Source organism: Rhodamnia argentea, chromosome 11 (assembly GCF_020921035.1).
Source record: "Rhodamnia argentea isolate NSW1041297 chromosome 11, ASM2092103v1, whole genome shotgun sequence".
NCBI classification, from domain to species: domain Eukaryota; kingdom Viridiplantae; phylum Streptophyta; class Magnoliopsida; order Myrtales; family Myrtaceae; genus Rhodamnia; species Rhodamnia argentea.
In genome coordinates, this window is record NC_063160.1 from 17,953,748 (window position 1) to 17,977,958 (window position 24,211).

The following is a 24,211-nucleotide window of genomic DNA, read 5'->3' on the forward strand; positions in this document are numbered from 1 at the left end:
CCAATGCGATATGTCCATGTTAAATGATATGTCCATGTTAAAATGTCTGGTTGCGACTTGACTGTCATATACTGCAATGTGCATTCCAAATAATTAAACAGAAGTTCTAACACTAAGAAGAGGGTGACAGTACTTTCCTGATAAGACCGCTTCCTTTTTTTTTTCTTGCGCAGCATGTCTCAAGCATCGTGTACTTACTTTGAGGGATACTTTTCTTCTCCATTTCCTTGGACAAGAAATTTGACCTCGGACTTCTCTTGTTTTGATTTAACTTGGTGGTAGCGCAGTTAAAACCCGCTCTAAAAATGAAGTTCGAGAATCATACCCATGTTGGTCATAAGGTATGTTCATGACTAAGCGAACATAAACTTCCAGGCTTGTCACGTTATTTAGGAAGATCTAGGAAGATAACATCTTTATGGTTTCTCTCATCAACTTGGTTTCACCTTAAGGGGAAATTCATTACATATTATGAAGCATTTTGGCTAAAAAGCAAGATTTTCTTCAATCATCTGGTAGCCCTTCGTCGAGGATAAATTTTCAGGTCAGCTCCTTGAATAGTCATCCCGCATTGAGCTATTCCAGTAAACAACGCGCTCTTTGGGATAAACGCGTTAAATGTAAACAATGTGTTGAAGCATGCCGATTTCGCAACAAAATAAGAGTATTATGAGGAACATAATGCGTCCACAAACTCTCACTGATTCTGCGGTACAATCTTCAATAATTGTCCGTGTATTCAGGTGAGCACATCCAGGGGAACTTGGCATGACATTGCTCGTTATCTTACGTACCACCAGAAAAGTGTCTATTTTATACCTGGACAGTGCTTTTCTTGGTTAAGTCCGTACGCTCTGCCCAGCCTGCTGCGCTCACTTTGGGATAGCCACAGAGGCAAAGCGCCCAGGTCCCCCGTGTCCACCGGTTCTCTCTCTCGCTCCTTACTCATGGAAACTCCATACCCAACGCCCATCACCCCTGCCCAGACCCGCATCGGCTGGATCGGCATCGGCGTGATGGGAGCTTCCATGGCCACTCGCTTGATCTCAGCCGGTTACACTCTCACCGTCTACGCTCGCAACCCTTCCAAAGCCCTCCCTCTCCAATCCCTAGGAGCCCTTCTCGCCGATTCCCCTCGAGATGTTGCTACTCGCAGCGACGTCATATTCACAATGGTGGGACACCCGTCAGATGTTCGATCAATTGTCCTCGGCCCCAATGGCATTCTTTCTGGGTTAAACCCCGGAGGCGCGTTCGTCGACACCACCAGCAGCCATCCTGCCCTCGCCCGCGAGATCTTCAACGCTGCACGAGGCCGGGATTGCTGGGCAATCGATGCGCCTGTGAGCGGGGGTGACATTGGTGCTAGAGATGGAAAGCTGGCCATTTTCGCTGGTGGTGATCATGGGGTTGTCGAGTGGCTGAGGCCCTTGTTTGACTGTATGGGTAAAGTTACTTACATGGGGAAAGCTGGGAGTGGGCAGAGTTGCAAGATTGCTAATCAGATAGTGGTGGGCGGGAATCTGTTGGGGTTGAGTGAAGGAATGGTTTTCGCAGAGCGGGCAGGGTTGGATGTGAGGCAGTTTGTGGACGCAGTGAGGGGTGGGGCGGCGGGCTCGATGGTGATGGAGTTGTTTGGGGAGAGGATGATCGGGAAGGATTTCAGGCCAGGCGGGTTCGCAGAGTACATGGTGAAGGATTTGGGGATGGGTGTGGATGTAGTGGAAGGAGATGAGGATGAGAAGGTAGTTGTTTTGCCTGGAGCTGCACAGTGCAAGCAGCTGTTCTCTGGAATGGTGGCCAATGGAGATGGTCATCTGGGGACTCAAGGTCTTATCAGTGTTATTCATAGGATTAATGGGATTGGCAGGTGAAGACTTTGTCCAAGTATGCGGCTTACCTTATGGCCTCCGTTCATATCTGACTTGTATGTCCAATGACCCCTGATCTTGGGACATTGAAACATCATATCTTCTAGTATGAGAAAGTGCTTGCTTGTGTATATTGTGCAAAAAGGAAAGTGGAGTACTTTTTCATGAAAAAAACTGTCTTTGCACAATGCCCTGTAAATATAAGCAGCTGTGATCTTATTCCATATGCAGAACGGTTGCTGGTTAGCATGTTGGTTGCTAATCAAAAGGCATTGCCTTTCTGCTGTTGCGTTTAAGAAACTTTTGCGAATACTCATTCTACTAAGGAAAATGCTGGATGAAGTTCGATTTCCTTACTAGCATTTTAATGTCTTCTCTGTGGCAAGAAATTAAAGTCTGCCACAGTAAGTTGTTGGATCCTATTTTTGGCCAAGTGTTCTGACTTGCTAGCACTGCTCAATGGATAATCAGTGGGATCATACTTGTCCATTGCGATCTCATTTTTACCTGCCCCTCTGTGGATCAGCTGACACATTATCTACGAGGAAATGAAACCAGCAGCTACTTTGACGCGGTTAGGGAAATTAAAGAAAAAAGTGTGGGCCGAGAATAACAAAGCTAAAGAAGAGACTTTCATTTTACAGGACTAGACATTAATCATTATGCATCGGTATCCTAGAACTAGAAGTTTTTTTTTTTTTAGGTCATAAGGAACTAGAAGTTGAAAAACTCACATTAGATATTTTGTGATTCTTTTCTTGTCCCTATTCCCATTGCCTAGAAGCAGGACAGACAAAGCACCCACCTTTTTGTCTCTGTCAACGCGAGTATTGCCTTCGGACCAAAAAAAAAAAAAACGCGAGTATTGCCAAGGCCTTTCTCGTTACTGTCAGATGACAATGGGTCATCGTTCTTGAAATTAACAGAGCAAGTATCCTTGGTCCATATCGAACCAGAGAAAACCTTGTTTCTCACTCTCTCTTAGTCTGTATTAGGCGATTTAAACTATGAATATACCTTCTCAAATCACACGGATTCCCCATCCTAACCCAACGACGAGCGTGTATCCAGAGGAACAAAGAAGGTCGATTCCGACAACATGGGTTTGGGAGCCGCTGATTCTTCGTCCACTGGAGAGACGGTGATGGTGGTGTTGGACGCCAACAGGAGCAGAGGAAACTTGCATGCTCTTGAATGGGCTCTCAGGCACGTCGTCCGACGAGGACACACTGTTCTTGTTCTTGGCATCTTCTGCAAGATTGGCAAGCGAGCTTCCTGTTTTCCATTTCACATGGGTAACCAGTGACCATACCCCTAATTTACATATAATTCATATTGGCGAGGAATGACTTGCCTAGCTTTAGCTCTCCCACGTGATTTTTTTTTTTCAACACCATTTCAGCGGCAGAATTTCACTGTCGAAGAATTTCTCTTGTGCGATTTTGGAATCACCTGCCTCTCAACCCTTCGAAAAAGTTCTGGTCTGCCTTTTCTTTTTAGAAAATCTTATCCTTTAGTCCCATAACCATGTTTTAATCATCGAAATCTGATCAGTGAAACTTTTCAAGGTGTTAAACTGGGTGCATTGTCATCACCTACAAGCAGCTTAAAATTTTAAGAAGGACTAAAAGAAATGTATGTGTCCTGGTGTGGTCCATTGATATCCTCTTCCTGGCATTCCCACTAATATTGTGAGGTTTTGAAGGTCATTGATCAACTTTATATCTTCCGATTTCGTCGGTATGGTAAACATAGTCAATTATTTTGCAGGGGAAAAACTAGAGCGCTTAGGAGAAGGGGAAGTGGATCCGACAGATCTCAAGGAAGAGATCGCTGAAAAGAGGGATGAATACAAGAGTTGCCTTCAGCCATTTTATCGGCACTGCAAGAAAAATGAGGTTAGAGACTATTTAATTTACAGTAAGAAGAAAACCCCACTGAGCAGGCATAGAACTTTCCTTGTGCAGGTGAAATTGGAAAGTAAAATTGCTGCTGGATTTTGTCCGAGAAATGTAACAGTTGAAGAAGCACAGAGCTGTAATACTTGTTGGATCATCTTGGACAGGTCTCTCTCTATGCTTCTCTCTGTTAAGCTGAAGATTAGGATCATTCTAAATTGTCTTGCGACCGATATTGTATATACCCCTTAAAAAAGGAATTATCTTAGCCTTTGAAGAATGTCGGTTTGCACGGTATTCTCATGATCCGCTTATTTGCTGTTTCGTCTTGTGCAACGATTTATGTATATCATTGAAATATTTCACTGTTGACAGCCATCTAAAGAAAGACAAAACCTACATATATGGGCACGTGGGCTGCAATCTTGCACTAGTCAAGGGCAAAGATGTGGTGACTTTAATGCCATCGAAAGTAATCCTGCAGGAAAGTTCTTCTCTGAAGCATAGAAGGGTTGATGATGGACATCTCTCCAATGATCCTATTACAGATAACCAGGAAGGGACGTCCATAACACCTCCACCTAAGAACCGTAATTGGTACCCACTCGCCTGGAGAACTGGCTTTCCTCGATCCTTTACTCAGAGTGAGCTTGAAGTGATAACCAGTGGTTTTTCCAAGGAGAGTATTGTGCAAACTCTAGACAATATACATATGTATCAAGGACAATTTCAGGAAACACCTGTCCTGGTAAAATGTTTCTCGCCAAATGATGAACATTTTTGGTCAATGCTGAGGATCCTTTCCCGTGTACGCCACCGGAATATCTTGAATATTGTTGGGTACTGCTTCGCGGGTTCTTCCATGTTCTTGCTCTTCGACTTCCCCTTTATGGGTACTTTGGAAATTAACTTGCAAAGTAAGAGCATATTCCTCACTCTAATTATTTCCTGCTCTTATACTACATTTTGTCATGTGCATGTGCTTTAGAACTTTGTGGCCATATTTAATGATTATAACGGCATGCGTGGCTCCCTATCTCCAATAGTTCAAATTCCTGTTTGATGAGACTATGTAACCATAATGGCGTTGGCGATTATGGAGTTGGCAAACCATTGGAAAATTTAGCTAAGGAACTTCAGTCTCTGGCTCTGTACAAGGATCAAGTAAGGGTGTCAACGGCTGATTATATATTTACTTCTGCTCTGTCAAATCAGTATTTTTCCTTGATTTGGATGTACCATTTTTTATCAGTGCCGTTCCATTCTCTGTAGTCGACACCTGAATTGAGCCTAAATGGAGCCAATGTACAATTCTATTTTGAGACACTGTAAGAGGAACTATGCAGCCAACCCAGCTTGGCTGTGGTTTCTGTCCCTTTGGTCTGGTTTTACACGCAATTAAGCTGTAGAGCTGCCCTCTGAAGTTTGAACTGTGAGAATGATAGCTGATGAGATCACTTATCTGAGATTCTCCCATCTTTCCATGTATCTCTTTCTCTTTTTTTCCTTAATTGCAGATTTGAAAGCCTGTGTTCCCCGTGGGTCTTAAAATATGCTCTAGATGTTATTTCACTTTGCAACTTACTACTTCTATTCGATTTAGATAACGATTTGGCTGAAAAAATACCATGGAAAGCAAGATGGTACATAGCGGTGGAAATAGGTGCATGTTTGCGCTATCTTCATGAGGAATGTGTTGATGGACCAATCGTGCATCTCTCTGTCTGTTCCAGTCATGTCATCTATCCTCTTGGTGGCTCTGCAATGGTAGGTAGTACCATTATTCAGTCAGATGAACACTGGCTTCCACTCAATTTTAATTGATATTGGCTAAACTCGTGATGAGACTAGATAAGTTTCAGAACCTGCTTTAAAAGTCTCTTTCTGTCTCATCGATTTTTATTACTCATCGACATGTTACTTTGTTCCTCTTCAAGCTTGCGAACTTCATGACTGCCAAATGCCTCAAGGACAGTTCTCCAAGAGATAATCAATCATTAGCTCAGTAAGTGTCCTTTGTAAAAGCATATTTATCTCTAACACTTTCTGTAGATATTGATGTAGCACTTGTATATCAGCAATCATATGGAGGTTGTTGGGTGACCATGCTGTCTAAAGTTTAGTATATTATTTTTGTTTGTTTAAAGCTGCTTGAATCTGCAAGAAGGCGATGGCATTGCTATCGATGTGCAAGGCTATGGGATTTTTCTGTTGGAGCTCATAACAGGAAGGAGTGCCCGATGTTTTCTGGACCCCAACAAGGAGGATCTCATTGACTGGGTGAGATGGTGTAATGTTGACAAACTTTAATTTTTCATCATACATTGTGCTCATAATCACATTTTGCCTTAAGAAAAGAAGAGTCTAAGTTTTACTTTAGTTTAGTATTATGGAAGGGATGGCTTTTTTTCATTATCTTTCCCGATTATAGAGCCTGACCTAATCTTCTAAGCCTGCTGCTTTTGTCTATTTATACACAATAAAAATCTGAAACAAGAACTTTTGTATGCTCTCTGTTTATGCTATGTTTTGTTGGAAACCAGGCTTTACCTGCAATAGAAAAAGGTTCTCTGAGTGAAGTCAGAGACCCGAGATTGACAGATACTACTGATGATAGATTCATCGATCATATGGCTCAAGCTGCTTTGCTCTGCCTGCATGATTTAAATCGCAGAATCTCCATGAGTGAGGTAAAATCTACATTGATTGACAAAATTATCTTCACATCTCCAATTTCCTTCATTTCTGAAGTCAAATTATGTGTTTTTTTTTTTCCAGAGAATAGGTAGAACCATGGTAGTTCTTATTGTCCTACATTTGTTCCGTAGGGAATGACATTGACATGAACTGACTGCCAAAGGAGTGAAGAGTTGACAATTTGTAAAGACTGTTTTTATGGGATAATATCCTTTGTAGCTTAATCATTGCACTTAAAATTTGGTAGTTCTTCTGCGTCGTTCTGCAGTTGCTAATTGGACACAGCATGGTAGCCTCTGCAATCATACTATCTTTGGAAGGACCAATGACTAGTGAAACATTGCAGGTTTTAGCCGTGGTTCGAGGTCATCCCATCGCAAGACCTGGTTGTTAGGATTTCTCGGAAGAAGTCTACATATGTCTCTGTGTACAAATACTTATTAGTGTAACGATGATCAATGACTGGTCTTGTTTAGAAGATAAACAGGAACCCTGTTGGGGCCAGGATGATTTGGATGAACTTGTGCTCCAAATCTAGAAAAGCAAATTAGCCATGTCATGTAATAACAAAGATGAGACTCACCAGATTCGCTTGTCCTTTGCTTTCATCTCCGGGGCACTTATGCAATCCTTATGGAACTTCTGTGCTGTTCAACAGCCCTGCTCATCAAATTCAAAGCTAAAGATCTGTTCTAATGTTTTCATACGACTTCTTTATAGCGTTGGTCCATTAACTTTTGAAGCATCAAAAATATTTTTGTCCGAACAAGACCGAGAACAGGGAAGGAATTTGAGCCCTTTGTAAAATATTTTTTTGCAGATGTATCAACTCCTCTATGATCTCGAGGTTTTCTTTTTGTTTGCTTTAATAAGCACACGGCTTCGGTAGTCGAATTTGAGGGGAAATTACCAAAAAAGTCTAAAACCTATTGCATTTATGTCAATTTAGTCCTAAACCTTTCAATTGTGTCGATTCAGTCCTAAATCTTTTAACCACTTGCCAATTCAGTCATAAACCTTTCAATTATGCTAATTTAGTCCTAAACTTTTTGAAATTTTACCAATTTAGTTCTAAATCTTTTGAAGTTTTTTTCATTTTAGTCCTAAACATATTATTTGAGTAATTGGCCGGAAGGACTAAATTGGTAATTTGTAAAAAGGTTTAGGATTAGTTTGGCAAATCGTTAAAAGGTTTAGAATCAAATTGACATATTTAAAAGGCTTAAGACTGAATTGACAATTTGTGAAAAAGTTTAGGACTGAATAAGCATAATTGAAAGATTTAAGACTGAATTGGTATAAGTACAATAGATTTAGAACTTTTTGAACAAATTTTCCTTGAATTTGATGGCCGTGTCAAATGACGATGATGGGCCTAAAGTGGCGAAGAATCAGATCCTTCGAATTCCAAAAGCTGGAAGTCCACGGAGTTATTGCACTACCGGACTATTGGAATATGACCCTTTTGAATTGGACGTGCTGGTCTTGTTCCTTGTTGTCTTTTCCGATGCTCCAGATCAATACATGAACGTCTGTCTCTCAAACAATTAGAGACCGCGGTGGGACCAGCCATCTTTCATTCTCTCAATTGATCATATCGAGTCCCGTCTGAAGTTAAGAACTCATGAGAAACTCGAAAGACGCCGAGCACAAAAATTTCATAAAATGATTACATCGGACGAGTTATCGAAAAGAATCGATCAGTTAAACTCATGAAATAAATTTAATTATAAGTCACCTAATGTGTGATTGGCTCTCTTGTCTTCTAATGCGACTCACTAATGTACACGCTATAGTTTAAGGTCTCAATTTCCGTATAGTTGGATAAAAAAATTTCAGAGAGAATATTAGTTTTGCGAAAAGAGGAGACGTGCAATTAATCAGAAGAAATTTTATTTGATTTTCCCCACGTGAGCTGGTGGGGCTGGAGGGGAAAAGCAACAAGATGTTCCAAGTAATGTGAGCTGTTAAATCGCACCGCGCATCTTAATCCCTTTTGGCTAATTATACCTTTCTTTAACTCCTCATCGTCTCCCTCTCGCTTTATACCTTTCAGACGCCAGTCCCACAACCCCCGCCCAAAAAAAAAGCGATCCCCTGCGGCTTCATCCGAATCTTTTCTGTGCGCCCCGGCCCAATCACCGCCGTCTTCGCTGGGCCCCACTCCGATCTTTTTGTATTCCCTCGAGGTTTATCGTCGGATCAGAACCTTGGGCCAAAGCGGGTGATGGGGCCCCGGGGTCTTTGTCTGACGCGTGGCAACAGTGATTGATGATGATGCCCTCCTGCTCCTCCTCCTTCTTCCCCCTGTTCTCGCTGTTTGATTCTTGTTCTCCAGCTGATGAAGCATTCTAGAGAGAGAGAGAGAGAGAGAGGTGGAGTGTCAAATCAAGCGAAGAATCTTGGAACGTTGTCGGCTTCAGAGAAAAGCATCGACTCGTTGAACTTGGAGTGGACTTTTTAGAAATTTTCCGTTACTGTCCGGGCATTTTCGTTTCGACGATTTTTCTGTTCGCGAGAGAGCAATAGCCCATTCGTGCTCATCGCTCTGTTCGATATGTGGGGGTAGAGCCTTTTCGCTGCTTTCTTCTTCCTTTTGCCGAGACTGCACCAGTTCTTGATTGTATAGTTCTCGTTCCTGCCAAAAAACGAATCCTTGAGTGGCAGTGTAATGTCAACGCGCGATTCGAATGGTCCTGCAAGGGTTTCAGTGAATATTAATCAGCTTGCTTTAATCGCGTTCTTATTTTCTTTTTTATGTTTTTCCTTGGTGAGTTATGGTAATGTGGATCCCAGTGAAAAAGTGAGGCCAAAATAGTTTACAGTCGAATCGCTTTAGCTGGATGGATGCTAGTTTGCGAGGCTGCGAGCTTTCGCTTTAGCTTCATGAATATAGGACGTTCGTGGAGGATTGTGCGTAGTCTTGGTTGTTGTATGGTTGGTATATGGAAACTGTAGCACAGCTTATTCCTTGACAAGGAATGTTTGGCTTGAGTGGGAGGAGGCTGTCATGATGGCTGAAGGGATTGTCGTACGTTTTGCAGCCAAAAGAATTGTTTAGTTTGACAGATGTTAGATCATGGCAGGAGCTAGCATTGTGAGGATTTGGTATCACATTCTTAAGTTGTTGTAGGATATGCAAATGTGGGTAATGTGACCATTAGCATGCATGTTGGCATCTTAACATGAGTGTGGCCTTTTTTTGTAGGCACACCTGACGGTTTCTGTATGCCCAACTTATTTGCTTGAAGCAAAAAAGAGCAGATGGGAATATTATTGTGTGTCATCTGTGTATGATAGACTTGGTATTATCGAAGCCCCATGGAGAATAATGAAAGGTAAGTTTTGTTAGTAAATACCTTTTGCATTTTCTTCTTGTGGGTAATAAGATCGATATGACAGGTTACATTTTAGGGAAATTACGTTATCATCTGTATCTCCAAGCTGGTTGTAAGAAGATGCTTCATTTTGTTTGCCACCCGCCCTCAATAACTTCACTTTCGAGCATAACTTTTTACTAAGACTAGAGAAGCTATGCGTCCTGAGAGAAATTAGTTATATAGGTGAAAGTTAATACACATTATTGCTAGCCTAGATTTACTCGAGGACAACCAATTAGGAATTGTGAATATGTCTTGATATATCTTTAACATGGAAACTCATGATGCTTTACAGGCTGGATGAAAAGGTTTTATCCAATGGAGATGTATACTATGGTGATTTCAAGGGAACGCTTCCCCATGGGAAGGGAAGATATACTTGGTTGGATGGAACAGTTTATGAGGGTGACTGGGAGTTAGGGAAAATGACTGGAAAAGGGGAAATCTTTTGGCGATCTGGAGCGAGGTACGAGGGTGATATCTCCGGGGGTTATCTTCATGGATGTGGGACCTTTACTAAGGCTGATGGATCTGTTTATAAAGGAGCCTGGAGGATGAATATTCAGCATGGTGTTGGGAGGAAGGAGTATGGTAATTCAGACATGTATGAAGGTATGTGGAAAGAAGGGGTACACGAAGGTAGCGGTAGGTATACGTGGAATAGTGGTAATACGTATGTTGGAAACTGGAAAGGTGGTAAAATGTGGGGCAGAGGGATAATGAAATGGGTAAACGGTGATCTCTACAATGGCTTTTGGTTGAATGGGTTAAGACATGGGTCCGGAATATACAGATTTGCAGATGGGGCTTATTATTTTGGAACATGGAGTACGGGTCTAATGGATGGGAAAGGAACATATTATCCTGCTGGAAGTAAGCATCCATCTCTCAAAAAATGGTGCAGTGTGGGTTACAATGACAAGGGAAAAACTATGTCATCTCACAGTTTGTCTTTGGCTTTCGAGGAATCTACTGCTCCAAAAACATTCATCAAGAGGAGTTATTCTGAAAAAGTTTCAATGGGAGGACTATTGAGAAATTCAGGTCGAATTTCAAATAGGGCTACGTCTTTAGATGAAAACTGGAGTCTTTTTGATTCCGAGAGGGAACTTGTTTCTCATGAGTCATCATCTGGAGTGCCTGAAGTCCCTGAGGAGAGACAAGACAAAATGCAGGATGACAGTTCTTTAGTTTATGAACGTGAATACATGCAAGGAGTCCTGATTAGAGAGAGAATTAGAACTTATGAAGAACTGATGCACAAAACTAAACAGAAAAATAAATTACATGGGAAAGAGCCAAAAAAGAGGCCATGCATGGATATGCCTCTAGGCGACCGGAGCTACTATTTGAAACTTAATCTGCAACTGGGTATCAGGTGATTGATACTTAAAGCTTAACTGTCGTACTTAGCATATAGAAGATGGGAATCCATTTTTGTGTCCTTCTTATAGGTATACTTCGATAGTAAACTTTTTTTGGTTATTACCTTAACTATCAGAAACTAAGTTGCTTGTTAAATTCTGCTTTCAAGATGCGGGAATGGAAGAGATGTTTGTTGAGCTCTTCACTACCCCTTCAGGCTTCTGGGTGAAAGCTGATTATAATGCCTGAAAGTTTGACATTTAGCATAGTAGTTATGCTGAAGATGGCATAAAAGAACCTTAGTGCTCTTAATCACTGTTCTAACTACAAAGCATGAGATGTGGAGTAAGTGCCTATCATTTGCTGTGTGCTTAGCTTTCCCCTTTTTTTTTTTTGGTAGGGTTATGCAGTCACTGCTGATTTGACATTTGTTGATGCAAAGTATTTGTTGGTATTCCAATTTTACCCAATTCGATCAATTAATGTAGAATAAACTCTAGAAGCTTTTCTTGTCCCTCCTTTTATAAGTCTTGCTACAAGTTTGCTTTACCTTCTTATACAACCTTTTGGTTCAAATTGGAACCCCCAGATACACTGTCGGCAAGATCACACCTGTCCCTAAGCGTGAAGTTCGGTCTTCCGATTTTGGAGAGCGAGCCAGGATAAGGATGTTTTTTCCTAAAAAGGGCTCTCAGTTTACACCTCCACACTATTCCATAGATTTCTATTGGAAAGACTACTGCCCAATGGTTTTCAGGTATGCATCAGTATTACGCATTTGCTAAAAGTAAGGATCCTACCTGTGTTATCGGGTTTGTGTGGAAGACTGCATCGTTCTGTAGAAGGGTTGCTGCAGTTTGGTAATTAAGGTCTCAGTTGATATTTCTCTGATTTGTTGGGATTGGTTTAAAGTACTTCAGTACTTGTGAACAACAATGCGAATGTGAAGTTATTTGAGATGTTCCTTTTTCACTTGAATTTGTCGGATAATCAAATTGCAAGGACCTCCCTTAGTGGGGTTATGTAAAGTTGGCCTAATCTGTTTCTGTTACATATATGTTAAGATAGTTTAGGTTGGAGATCTTCCCCCCGGCTGTGAGGCATCTACCTGATCCCGATCACAAGGATAGGTTCGCCATGATGGGGGGTACTCAAGGTTCCAAAGTCACACCTTATTCCGCTTAAAAGAATCAACCTGACTGGCGCCCGATCGGTATTAGATGAAATCGACATCGATAATGAGTAGTAATTGAACATAATCAATCAAATTAGCCGACAGTCTTTGCAGTCTTTTATGTTCAATGAGGGAATAGACAAGCTAGAATGTTTTCTCTTTGGCTTGGCTTTCAGATTATTACAAATTGCACATCAACTGGAGTTAAATTCAATTGTATAAAGTCAACAGCATATTAACATAGAAGGTGTAAATTTATCCAGAAGATGGTATTCTACTTAGACGTCAAAGTAATTTGTGAAAGTATAGATCTCATAAATTTATCGAGACAATCTGAGGAGCCCGAAAAAAATTCCCAAAAATTTTTTTTAATTTTCCACCTTGAAACTAGAAAATTTGCGCTTAAATCTGAAATATATTGAACAGCAATTGAATTTTTTTCTCTGGGTGGAATTTATTAGCCTTTTTTCTTTCACTGAAATGTTAAAACTTACCCTTTTTTCATATTGGTATACTTTTATAAGTACAGCTTTATCAGATGTCTGCACCGTATGAAGTGAGACATGAAGTTTATATCTGATGAAATAGGGCCTGGCATACAGGACACTCGATATTCATACTTAGACGAGAGAATTTCTTATTTAGCCAATAATTTACTGGCTTCTCCTTTTAATCCTTCTTCTTCGTTGTCTTTCCTTTAGGGCTATATGTGTTCTTTGACAGGGCCAAAAGCTGAAATTATCACCGGCCCATCACCTGCACTGTAACGTGCAAATGCTAATAAACATCTTGTTGTATTTTTAAATGCTTGTAACTTCATTTAGAAAGGTCTCTTCATTATTTTCTGAATTATATCTCAGGAATTTGAGGGAGATGTTCAAGCTGGATGCCGCTGAATACATGATGTCCATTTGTGATGATGATGGTCTTACTGAACTATCTTCTCCAGGAAAAAGTGGCAGTATTTTCTATCTCTCTCATGATGGTAGATTTGTGATCAAGACATTAAAAAAGCCCGAAGTGAAGGTTTGAGGAACAAAGTTTATTTACAACTTCTTTTCTATATCATCAATCTGTCATACCACCATTAGCTCTTAGCATATTTCTTGGATTTAAATGTGCTGTGGTGATTTTTTATTCTGTACAATCCACTGCTTTATCTGGAAGACATTATAACCACTCTGATGACAAATATTATGCTTTGAATAACGACTTATTTCCCCATAAATGTGTGATTTCTGTCCCTCATCAATGAATTTGCATTACCACATGAGTGGCCTAATGCTTAATTTAGCCATCTGAACATCAAAACTTTTAGGTTCTATACTTATAAAAAACACAAAACACAAAAAAGGAACAAGACTAAGGTCCTAGTTTGAGATAATGCGTGATAAAACCATTGTATTACATTTGGCTTTTATAAGCTAGTGAAGATAATAATATATTTAGAAAATTGAGCATTTAAATAAAACTGCCAATTGCTAACTTAGAAGCTTTTGAGTGATATAGTCCACAAAAAGGTGCCTATTAGTCAGGATTCCAAATTCCAGAAGATAACGTTTCCATGCCTTGTATAGAGAAAATAAAACCAGCTTCTACAGTTCCTTATCAGAGTAGAAATAACGAACGCAACACTGTTAGTAGACTTGCTATGTGTGTTTTGAGCATGATGCTGATCCATTTATTCACTAATCATAGGGAACAAAACCAGAAATTATCTGGGGGAAGGTTAGGTATGGATTTGACATATGGGTATTGCTGGACAGGTTCTTCTGAAGATGCTGCCACACTATTACTGTCACGTAGGAGATCATGAAAATACTCTTATTACAAAATTTTTCGGTCTCCATTGCATAAAGCTGATGGGTGGAAGGAAGGTACTCACAATCTGGGTTGCAGCTTGTCATTATTCACTCTACCCTTTATGCGTGTAGGTCCATGTCCATTTAACTTCATGTTCCTGTTTCCAGGTAAGGTTTGTGGTTATGGGGAACATGTTCTGCACTGAATTACGAATTCATCGACGGTATGATCTGAAGGGTTCATCTTTGGGAAGATATACAGACAGAGAGAAAATTGATGAAAATACCACATTAAAAGATCTTGATCTTGCTTATGTGTTTCGTATGGACAAATCATTGCGAGAGGCACTTTTCAAGTAAGTAGCGATTTGCTATTCTACTGGTTAATGACTGCCATTATTTACATGTTCTACCTTAACACCTAGGTTGTGGTTTGTCAAAGTGAAAAGAAACGAAAGAAACAAAGATGCATCCTCATTATCACTGATGCCCACTCTGACTAGGAGTCCCACAAATTGCTAAATTTTGGCTCAATGGGCCCTGGTTTGACATTAACAAATGACTGTAAAATACTGAATTTGGGCATCCACTTCTAGATTTTGGCATACCATAAGTGTTTCCACTTCATCATCATTCTGAAAGCGAGAGTGTCATTGAATGTACTGTGTTGATTGGTCATCTTTCATGTACACTCTATGGAAAGACGTCTATGAAGTTGATTGAATTTCCTTGGCCCCGAGAGCCCCTATCTAATTTCTGATGAAAATTGTTCAGTGTTTATTGCAGATATACTCCTGACATAAATTATGGTTAAGGGATAAAGTTATGTCTTTTAATTCATTTGCTTATGGTTAAAAACTGATATGTTTGGAGGATTTTCAGTTGTTGTGTGAGATTTCATTTTAGGTGCATTCCCTTGTCTTTTTGTTTATTTTTTATTTCTTCGATAAACAAGTACATTCGCCTGTCACTACATAAACTTAGGATGATTGGCAATTCACTTTCTCATTTGTTATGTATTGGTTATATATGCTTTTGGCAGCTTTGTTGATTGTCTCTAAACATTCTGAGCTTTATTTTATGTTCATAGTGCCTAACCAAATAGGTTTTCTTTTGCATAAAGATGTGGGACTTAACAATGGGACCAAAAAAAAATTCTCAGTTAGATCTTGGTGACTTCATGTTTTTCCTAATCAACAAGCAGGATTCTTTTATGTGCAGACAAATTTCACTCGACTGCATGTTTTTGGAATCTCAACAAATCATCGATTATAGCCTTTTGCTGGGATTGTATTTTAGAGCCCCTGAGCAGTTGAAGGCTCTCTTAAGTCTAGGCGGCGCAATGGTGAATGAAGAAAGTTCGTCCACTGGCAATGGTTGGTACTACCATGTGCTATCAATTAACGTTGCTACTAATTTCAGCAAGTTTCCAAAACAGTGCTTAGATTTGATCCTGTCAGAATTTGTAAGGGATAATAACACAAATGGTCCATAAACTTTGATCCAGTATGCTTGAACTTTTAATTTGATCAATATGGTTTCCCAACTTTAGCCCAATGTGCAATGTGGTACTTGAACTTTTGAAACATGTTCAACTTAATCCCTGAATTATAGGAAGATGTTCAATGTAGTCTTTTCATTAACTCAAGTTCGGGGACGACTTTGAGCATTTTCTTATAATTCAGGGACTAAGTTGAACATGTACCAAAAGTTCGGGGACCACATTAAATAAATTGAAAGTTCATGGGCCATATTGCACATTGGGCTAAAGTTTATGGACCATATTGGTCAAATTAAAAATTCAGGAATCACATTACACATTAGGCCGAAGTTAGGGACCATTTGTGTCATTTTCCCATTTTGTAATATATGATTTTTCTTTGTCTGAGCCTTAAATTTTAAAGATGCTTGGGGCTTTTGAGCCCACCTTTAGCTCCTTTTCATGTTAAGTCATGGGTTAATTTTGTAGTTGTAGTATTGTTCTGTTCGTTTTTTTTTTTTTTTAAGTCAGAATTCTGTTGGTTGGATGATATTAATTGTTATGCAGCTTCTGGATGCATCTGGCATATATATATGGTCGTGTACCCCTACTCTATTATTAACAATTAATGTGAAAATTTGGCATGGGTGGTCTTAGTTTGAGAATGACAACCATTCTGATTCTTGACTTTCTATTAGTTGTGATTTGCATGTCCATAAGCGCCTGTTTGGTTGTGTTTTTTAAACAGTAAAAAACAACCTTTTGCTTTCCCTCCGGAACTTAAATATAATCTAAACTTCCAAACAATTTAACAAATTATATGTAAATCTATGCATTAGAATTCATAACCTGTGGAAATTTCAGGTGTTTCAGACTTAAAAAAAAGGCATAGTGTGTTTGTCACAGGAATTACATTAAACAAAAATCGAAAAGTAAAAGTATCTCAACAAGTTTCTAACTTTCTTTATGAGTTGAGCGGACTAATGAGGGAATGCTGGATATAGAGAAGTAACTGAAGTTTCATTTCACGAATCTCGCTGAAATACATGTCGAAGCTGCTTATTTCTAGTTGTATTAGTGTTGGAAATACCTCAAGGATTGAAGCTTTGAGGGGTACGCAGCTCAGAACGTAAGGTTTTGTGACTGAAGTTCTTCCCAGGAGGTACATGGTGAACCGGATTGTCTTGAGCAGGTTATGTTAGCTGAAATGCCTTGATGAGTGACATACAATTATTATTCCTTAAAAATTTACATTTTTGCATGTCGAGGATATCGTATAATAGGTCTCTCTTGTTTGTGTCACCTATATATCACTATTTTGCATGAACATCTATCGCCGTATCTCAGCTTTGAATTTTGCATCATCAGATAGTATGCAGCTTACATTCATTTTCTTCTAGGTCCAACATCACAAGGGGAACTTCTGATACCTTCGAAAGGTCTACTTCTGGTTACACATGAACCAAACTCTGTTAGCACAACACCTGGTCCCCATATCAGAGGAAGTACTCTAAGAGCATTTTCTGTGGGTGACAAGGAAGTTGATCTTTTACTTCCTGGTACTGGAAGGTAGCTTCTACCCACAAGCTTCCCTTTTTATGAAGTTCTCAGTGTTTCATTTTGACACTATTTAAGGCCATTCATAATCCTATTTCCAGAACATGTTGGGAATATACTCCTCCTTATGGTTTGATAATGGCAACCAGTCCAGCTTTCATGTGTTGCTCCTGTTAGTGCCCACTGAACTGGTTGCGTTGGGCCTGTAATCGATGCCCAAAGAACGTCCCACTCTGCTCTAGCATTTTGGCTTTTAGCTTGTCTTAATCCAATCTAAATGTCGTTGGAAATTGAGGTCCTGAAATATTTTGTCAAGCTTCTATGCACCCTTTCTTGTTCTTTATTAATTTCCAGTTTGGGGTCATGAATTGCTTGCAAAGTGGTCGATGCCCCTAAGTTCAGCGAAGGAATAGCATGCAATTGAAGACTACAGGCAGCTGGTGCTTTGATGAGAAAATTACTCATCCTATTCCTGCTCGTTTCTTGGAAGGATACTTTTTTCTGCATCGTAGTTCTTTGTCCGACTATGTCTGCTGCGTACCATCGTTCTTTTTGTTTATTTCAAAGAATTGCTACATCGCAAGCTGCTCCGTGTTCCTTTATTATGTTGATAAGGTAGCGCATCTTCCTTTTCTTCTCTCCTGCTTGTTTCTGGTAAATTTTCCTGTCATCAGATAGTCTTGTTTTTAGTTGTCTATCCTTATGTCAACAAAGTGGCTATAATGGCTAAGCAGCAGGCTTATAGCAAAAGTGCTTGGTTTTTAACATAGGTTGCGCGTGCAGCTGGGAGTCAACATGCCGGCTCAAGCCACCCGCAAGCTTATACAAGAGGAGGTTGATTCAGCCGAAAGCGAACTTTTTGAGGTTTATGACGTAGTTCTGTATATGGGCATTATTGACATATTGCAGGAATATAATCTGAAGAAAAAGATGGAGCATGCTTATAAGTCACTGCAGTTTGATCCTCTGTCAATTTCTTGTGTTGAACCCAAACTCTATGCTAAGCGGCTTATCAGCTTCTTGGAGAGAGTATTTCCCGCCAACGACGAAGTATGTCAATAGACAGTTTTGACCCACTGTATCATAACTGTGAGGTAGCTATAGCTTTTCTTTTGCTTGAGAATGAAGAAGTGTAAACAAATATTCTTTTTTGCAGTCATGTGTAAATCTGTCTCATGATTTTTACAGTCGTTCGGTTTATGCTGGTCAGTGCTTGTTCATCAGATTCCGATGGAAGTCTCAGGTGCTAATACAGCGGCAGCATATTGTCTAGGCTGATCGACTTCGATGAGTTTACATCTCAGAAGCGTCTTTTAAATATCTTGCAGCCTGAGTTTTGTGTGTCCGCGTGTTCATGTGCAATTCGTGTGATCCCCGCTGTCCTATAACAATTAGTACATAAATTAAATTGGCTGGCCCACCACTTCTTCATTTGCTATTAAAATTAGTTGAGTGTCTGCTTATGTTCCTAACTTCCTATGGACTTCAATTTGAAGGAAAGCATTTGTAATTGAAGAGGCGATGGGAGACGATTTGTTCCTCGGGCTTGAAACATTGATTCTCCTCGCAATTACAGAAGGGGAATATTATTATCTGCTTGAGATTGCAAGATGTATCCTGCACGTCAAATTTGGTCTAGATATCTTGCCGAAATGAGTGAAAATGCTATTAAAGTTTTACCTTTGGTGAAAATAATGGGCTTAAAGAGAATCATTTAGTTGCTAAAACATGGTTGAATCCTGCCATAAGTAAAACGATTCTCAATTTCGAGCCAGAAGGGCTTTTACTCTGTTTCCCAAATAATTTAGCAGCCGTCTGCTGCCTAGAAAGGGCAAAATCCCTGAAGCAGCGGGCTATCAAAATCTGTCATTATGAGGACATTCAGTAACCTCACATCACCAAAAAGTCTAATTGGACCAGACAGACGTACGTTTGTTGTTGTCTGAGTTATTCGTAACTTACGGAAGAGTGTCTTTTTCAGAGAGAGAGAGAGAGAGAGGATTTGTAATGAAGGGATCTGCAATGGTGCGTGGGAAGGTGTTGCTTTCGATTGTAGTTATGGTGTGTTTCTTTTGTGACGTTTTAGTGGAGAAGAGTCAGGCGATTTGGTTGAACCTACCGGCCACTGGGACCAAGTGCGTGTCTGAGGAAATCCAGCACAACGTCGTAGTTTTGGCCGATTACGTCGTCGTTTCCAACTATGAATCCAGTATTCCTACTATTTCCGTCAAGGTAATCTTCGATCATTTTATGTTCGATCTAGTCGGTGTTCGTCCGCTTCATTCTACTTACCGGTGGCATTAGCTTACTCGATACAGGTGACCTCACCGTATGGAAATATTCTTCATCACAAGGAGAATGTAACGCATGGTCAGTTTGCATTCACAACTAGCGAGGCTGGTAACCACCAAGCATGTTTATGGGTGGACAGTAATCCAGGAGGTGGAGAAGTAAGTGTTATCATTGACTGGAGAACTGGAATTGCAGCAAAAGATTGGGAATCAGTTGCAAGAAAAGAGAAGATTCAGGTTCGTACAACTATTAACTACACGTGACAAATTATCCAATACATTCTAATCCCAAGGTCTGTAGTTCAGTTTTCAGACGTGCGGTAATTAAATGTTGCTTTTGTGAAGTTCGTCAAAATTGAAGTCAAGCAACTGATTTGGTTGGCAATTTCTTTAGCATCGGTATGTTTGGCAGTTCTAATTTTGTGGACAATATGGTGCCAATGTTAGGGAGTGGAGCTTGAGCTCAGGAAGCTTCAAGGATCTGTTGAAGCCATCCTTATAAACATGTCGTATCTTAAGATCAGGTGATATTTTGTTGGTTTTCCTCGGAGTGTCTTCTCCAGTTTGAGGTGGTGTTAAACCTGGATATTCTTTTGGGAGAAAACAGGGAAGCAGAAATGAGAACCGTGACTGAAAGAACAAATGCTAGAGTCGCATGGTTCAGTATCATGTCACTGGGAGTCTGCATTACAGTTTCAGGTCTCCAGCTGTGGCACCTGAAGCAATTTTTCAAAAACAAGAAGCTGATCTAGGGTTTGCAGTTTCAATGAAGCATGAGGACAACTTTGATCCTGTGGCTGTGGCGCATATTTAGCACCTGTGCATCTTAAATATGTTCTAGCATGCATCTTGGAATCTTTTCAAGGATTGATGCAATAAGAATATCTAAATGTTGAATTTGCAGAGCTATGCTACCACCTACTAATTTATTCAGACATCACTATTTTCCCAAGTTTTGTCACTCCTGAATTTGCAAATCAATAGCTCAACGTGCATTCTAGAACCAATACAAGAACGGGATAGAATCCTCAATTTTTATGGTCACAAGGTGTACCGTATACTAATGAAGTAAGAAGCCCCTGCATCTCCTACTGGCCAGCGAAGTTTTTCCAGAGGCACAATTATTTTTGGGCGTCTGAAATGGTTTTGTGAAACAGTCATTCAGATTGGTGTAGCATTATGTCCATATTTTTACGGTGATCCTAATTTGAGGCCACCACCACCAGTATAGCTTATTTTTCTGATAGAAATTGGAAAGACCATCGTCTGTTGGTATGAATTTTGTCAAGCAGTTAATTAATTGCCGAAGGCCACGAGCAGATAGACATAAGGCAAGTAGCACAATGACAGAATTAGCCAAATGAAGTGAAGAAACAAAGAATAAGAACTAATCCATTTGGTAAATACACCTTCCCAAAAGTCGAGAAATCTGCACATTTCTGTCAAAGTACAACTTTGTCTCCCCCAGTACACATCTTTTCTAAAACAACAGTGAGCCCTTGTGAACAAGCAAATTAGCTTCCCAAATCATCTGCATCATCCTAATCGCAAATAACCACTTTCAAAGAGTTGGTTTAATTATCTACTCCTATTCAGCTGTCAAACACTATTCGATGCAAACTGATCCATCACATTAGCCGCTGTGTTTTTCTCTGGACTCAAAAGTCAGGCAGGAAAGAGCTCAACTGACGGAAAATTAGGTGTCTCATTTATTTCTGCCGTAAATAAAGCATACTACAAACTGAAATGAGGAAAATTTCTATGGGAAGCAGCAGGTCAATTGCAGGTCAGAGAATATGAGGTTGCACTGGGTGTGAATAAACAGAGGAATAGTTACCCCAGCAAGCCATTATTCAATTCGCACTATTTTCCGGTTCATGTATGCAAACCTGCAGATCTCGTCAAAAAAATCATCAGCACTGCTATGGCTGCTCTTCATTTGAAGAATCTTTATCACCATCGTCTTAAGATTCTTCCCATACTTTAGGAGTGACTCAAGTGTTCCCATTTTCTGTTCTGCATTCAATGGGGATCTTACTGTTATTGCAACCTCCTCCAAACATGGAATTGTAAAGCCTGTATCTATCTGCAAAATAAAATGGACTTCTCAGTTAAACATACAACCACGTCTTACCTCAGCAAAAAATAGTACTTTGCAAAGTTTTGACATCAGTTGCCTCTTTCTGATAATAATATGGGCTCACATTTTTTAGGCTGTTCTTCTGGCAAAGAGCAGCAAACATTGCTCCATGAACGTCAAATTTCTGCAGCTTTGGATGGCTATTGAAGAAATCAACTAAGTCAACCTCTGGAAATGGTTGAAGAGCTTCAAAATCCCCAGTGAATTCCACCTTCATATATAGATGCTTCACCTCACTTGCCCATTTGAGCATTTTGCTCACTGCATCCCAACACCACTGGATCCCTCTGATGGATAAGAACTCAAGAGCTGCAAGTTTTCCGAAATCCACCATGTATACCCTTCCTAAAATTCAAAGAAGAAGCAAAGAATCAGTTAATACATTTATCATGTAAAAGACACTGAAAGAGCAATCCCCAAAGACTAATTACCAGAATTATTGGAAATCGAGAGATTTCGCAAGCAATTTGTCTCACGAACTCTTATCCAGCTACAACCTTGTACCTCGAGCGATTCAATTTTTGGGGAAGTGAGAGAAAGCGAGCAGTTACCCAAGCCATAGAAGTCCAGCTTACAATGCTCTAAGAGGGGCAAATCAATCGAAACTGACCTAACCCCCTCACAGCCAAGAAGTAACAGGCTTGTGAGATTAGGGCATGCCTGAATTGCAGAGGACAATGCAGGACCCTCCAATCTTGCACCAACGATTTCAAGATTCTTAAGTTTCGGGAATATGTCCCATTTAGGCACACAAGTCATGAGGACACCCCACAGCTTTAGCGACTCCAAATCCTTTGCGGCATCGATGCAATCAAGCTTCGAGGGGGTCTCCAAACATGGTTGTTGTTCAGCGAGATTGTCCATCCGAAGCTCGAGGCGTTGGAGGGACGAAGACACAAGTGAGAGCCATGAAGCAAGGCCTGCGCTGGAGAAGGGGCAGTACACAACAAGCTCGTCCAACCGAACGATGGAAGATATCATCCTCCACACAACATCATCGGGATTGTCCCTTCCGGCATTATTCTCAAAAGAGTTGCGAGGGAAGTAGAGTCTTCTGATGTAAGGCAGGGAATCCTTCCATCGCTTAGAAACACAATTACAAACTGCTATGTCTCTGGCATTATCTACGTATGATAAAATGTATTGAATAATGGCATCAGGTAAGGCATCCATCCTGTGGGGACAAGAATCAAACAGATGACAGTCAACTCACAACATGTTTGGCCTCCATATAACTGTAGATAAAACCTGGCAGACGTACCACACACAGAAGAGAGATGTGTTCATCGCAAAGCCATGGCAATTAAATGAATCACACTGAGGGAGATTTCAAGAATCGGAAGTCAGATTATCTATCCTATATAGAATTTCCACCCTAAGCACATAAAATCTTAAGCGAGTAGCTAGGTAAATGATGCAAGAGAAATTCTAACATTAAAAACTACAAAATGAAACCCACAAGATCTGCCCATTGGCTTTCTAGGATCCCATAGTTAGCGAATAGATTGTCATTAGGAATAAAGTAAGCCATCCTGGCTACGGCGGGCAAGAGACATTAGTATCCATATTTGGGATGCACTCGATTCTGAATTGACATTAATACGAGCCCGAGCAATTCACAGTCAAACAAATGGATCGCCCTCCATCGGTTAGCACATCTTGCGCTACAGACAGTGGCCATAAGAGGGTGGACGATAAAACCAACGGCAAGCTGAAACGTAAGATCACGCAAGCCCGTGTGAGTGCGCACAGAAGAGGGAGCCACTAGATCTCGTGCTAACAAAGCAAATTAGCATTTTTCACGGAGAGGGAGACCACACGATAGCTCGAGGAAGACAAGAAAAAAGAACCCATCTCGGCCATTGTCAGCTGGTGGCCATACCTACTGTAGATTTCACCAATCTGAGCTCCACAGAGCGAGAGAGAGAGAGGAGGAGGAGGAGGTGGGGAGGCAAGAGTTGAGCGATGTATCCCAAAAGCAAAGGCTGTCGCCATAATCCCAGCGCAGTATTTATATCTGCTGCTCATGGTATTCAGAGAGAGAGGGCGCGTTGTTTCAAGGAGGGTTGGGGGGGGCTAAAGAGGGTTTCTTTCAAATTTTAAAAAAAAGAAGAAAGACAGGTGGAAGTTGCGAGCCAATGACCGGCAGGAGGGCCACATTTTACTCTAAATCTTTTAAATTTTTTTTTTTCTCTTTTCCGGGTTTTCAATTTTTAAATCTCAACGAGCGTGAAAATTACAGCGAAAACCCTCGTCCCACCACACTACACCCCCCATGCAAAAAGAAGCGCTTTCTTTTTAAACTTTTGAATTTTCCGACCGTTCGATGGGGCCCATCTTTCTCCTCGTTCCGCCAAAGAATTTCGTGCGAAATCTGCTGTCTTATTTGTGTTTTAAAAAAAAAAATGGAAAAAAAAATCATCCCTTCATGCTGGATTGGACCTACCAACCTCCGGGCCTTATTATCCTCACAAATATTCTTCTTTATCATTTGTAAAGAATGGAGTGAAAACATTACGTCGTTTGCAATAGCACCGAAAAACGAGTGAAATTAGA

The 24,211-nt window shown here is 40.4% G+C and overlaps 5 protein-coding genes across 14 annotated transcripts; 4 read left to right on the forward strand and 1 right to left on the reverse strand.

Moving 5' to 3' along the window:
* Positions 1–804: 804 nt before the first annotated feature.
* LOC115747381 (probable 3-hydroxyisobutyrate dehydrogenase-like 2, mitochondrial) lies at positions 805–2,117 on the forward strand. Its single transcript, XM_030683527.2, has one exon. It carries the CDS (start codon positions 948–950, stop codon positions 1,872–1,874), a length of 927 nt encoding a protein of 308 aa, XP_030539387.1. The 5' UTR covers positions 805–947; the 3' UTR covers positions 1,875–2,117.
* A 615-nt stretch (positions 2,118–2,732) lies between these two features.
* On the forward strand, positions 2,733–7,058 carry LOC115747380 (probable serine/threonine-protein kinase PBL25). 4 transcript variants are annotated; one of them, XM_048272545.1, is made up of 9 exons: positions 2,733–3,166; positions 3,639–3,769; positions 3,839–3,936; positions 4,145–4,686; positions 5,373–5,536; positions 5,707–5,774; positions 5,917–6,049; positions 6,313–6,459; positions 6,548–6,662. In XM_048272545.1, exons 1-9 carry the CDS (start codon positions 2,971–2,973, stop codon positions 6,602–6,604), a joined length of 1,536 nt encoding a protein of 511 aa, XP_048128502.1. In that variant the 5' UTR covers positions 2,733–2,970; the 3' UTR covers positions 6,605–6,662. The 4 variants fall into 4 exon arrangements, with proteins under 4 accessions (XP_048128502.1, XP_048128501.1, XP_048128499.1 ...); XM_048272544.1 differs by lacking the exon at positions 6,548–6,662 and adding an exon at positions 6,813–7,058 and having other exon boundaries at positions 3,639–3,936; XM_048272542.1 differs by having other exon boundaries at positions 3,639–3,936.
* A 1,316-nt stretch (positions 7,059–8,374) lies between these two features.
* LOC115747382 (transmembrane emp24 domain-containing protein p24delta3-like) lies at positions 8,375–20,458 on the forward strand. Of its 2 annotated transcripts, none has more exons than XM_048272546.1 (5): positions 8,375–8,841; positions 19,206–19,456; positions 19,543–19,752; positions 19,963–20,039; positions 20,123–20,458. In XM_048272546.1, exons 1-5 carry the CDS (start codon positions 8,808–8,810, stop codon positions 20,265–20,267), a joined length of 717 nt encoding a protein of 238 aa, XP_048128503.1. In that variant the 5' UTR covers positions 8,375–8,807; the 3' UTR covers positions 20,268–20,458. The 2 variants fall into 2 exon arrangements, with proteins under 2 accessions (XP_048128503.1, XP_048128504.1); XM_048272547.1 differs by having other exon boundaries at positions 19,212–19,456.
* Positions 8,840–18,444, forward strand: LOC115747379 (phosphatidylinositol 4-phosphate 5-kinase 8-like). Of its 5 annotated transcripts, none has more exons than XM_030683522.2 (10): positions 8,840–9,031; positions 9,675–9,804; positions 10,142–11,224; positions 11,801–11,968; positions 13,246–13,411; positions 14,152–14,262; positions 14,356–14,543; positions 15,409–15,563; positions 17,068–17,236; positions 17,995–18,444. In XM_030683522.2, exons 2-10 carry the CDS (start codon positions 9,788–9,790, stop codon positions 18,284–18,286), a joined length of 2,349 nt encoding a protein of 782 aa, XP_030539382.1. In that variant the 5' UTR covers positions 8,840–9,031; positions 9,675–9,787; the 3' UTR covers positions 18,287–18,444. The 5 variants fall into 5 exon arrangements, with proteins under 5 accessions (XP_030539382.1, XP_048128496.1, XP_048128498.1 ...); XM_048272539.1 differs by having other exon boundaries at positions 15,409–15,521; XM_048272538.1 differs by having other exon boundaries at positions 9,019–9,159.
* A 423-nt stretch (positions 20,459–20,881) lies between the features above and the next one.
* LOC115747387 (F-box protein At1g10780) lies at positions 20,882–23,675 on the reverse strand. 2 transcript variants are annotated; one of them, XM_030683533.2, is made up of 4 exons: positions 23,538–23,675; positions 22,087–22,829; positions 21,720–22,000; positions 20,882–21,601 (listed from the first exon to the last, which is right to left on the reverse strand). In XM_030683533.2, the coding sequence occupies exons 1-4, from the start codon at positions 23,648–23,650 to the stop codon at positions 21,365–21,367; spliced, it is 1,374 nt and encodes a 457-aa protein (XP_030539393.1). In that variant the 5' UTR covers positions 23,651–23,675; the 3' UTR covers positions 20,882–21,364. The 2 variants fall into 2 exon arrangements, with proteins under 2 accessions (XP_030539393.1, XP_030539394.1); XM_030683534.2 differs by having other exon boundaries at positions 23,542–23,636.
* Between the last annotated feature and the right edge of the window lie 536 nt (positions 23,676–24,211).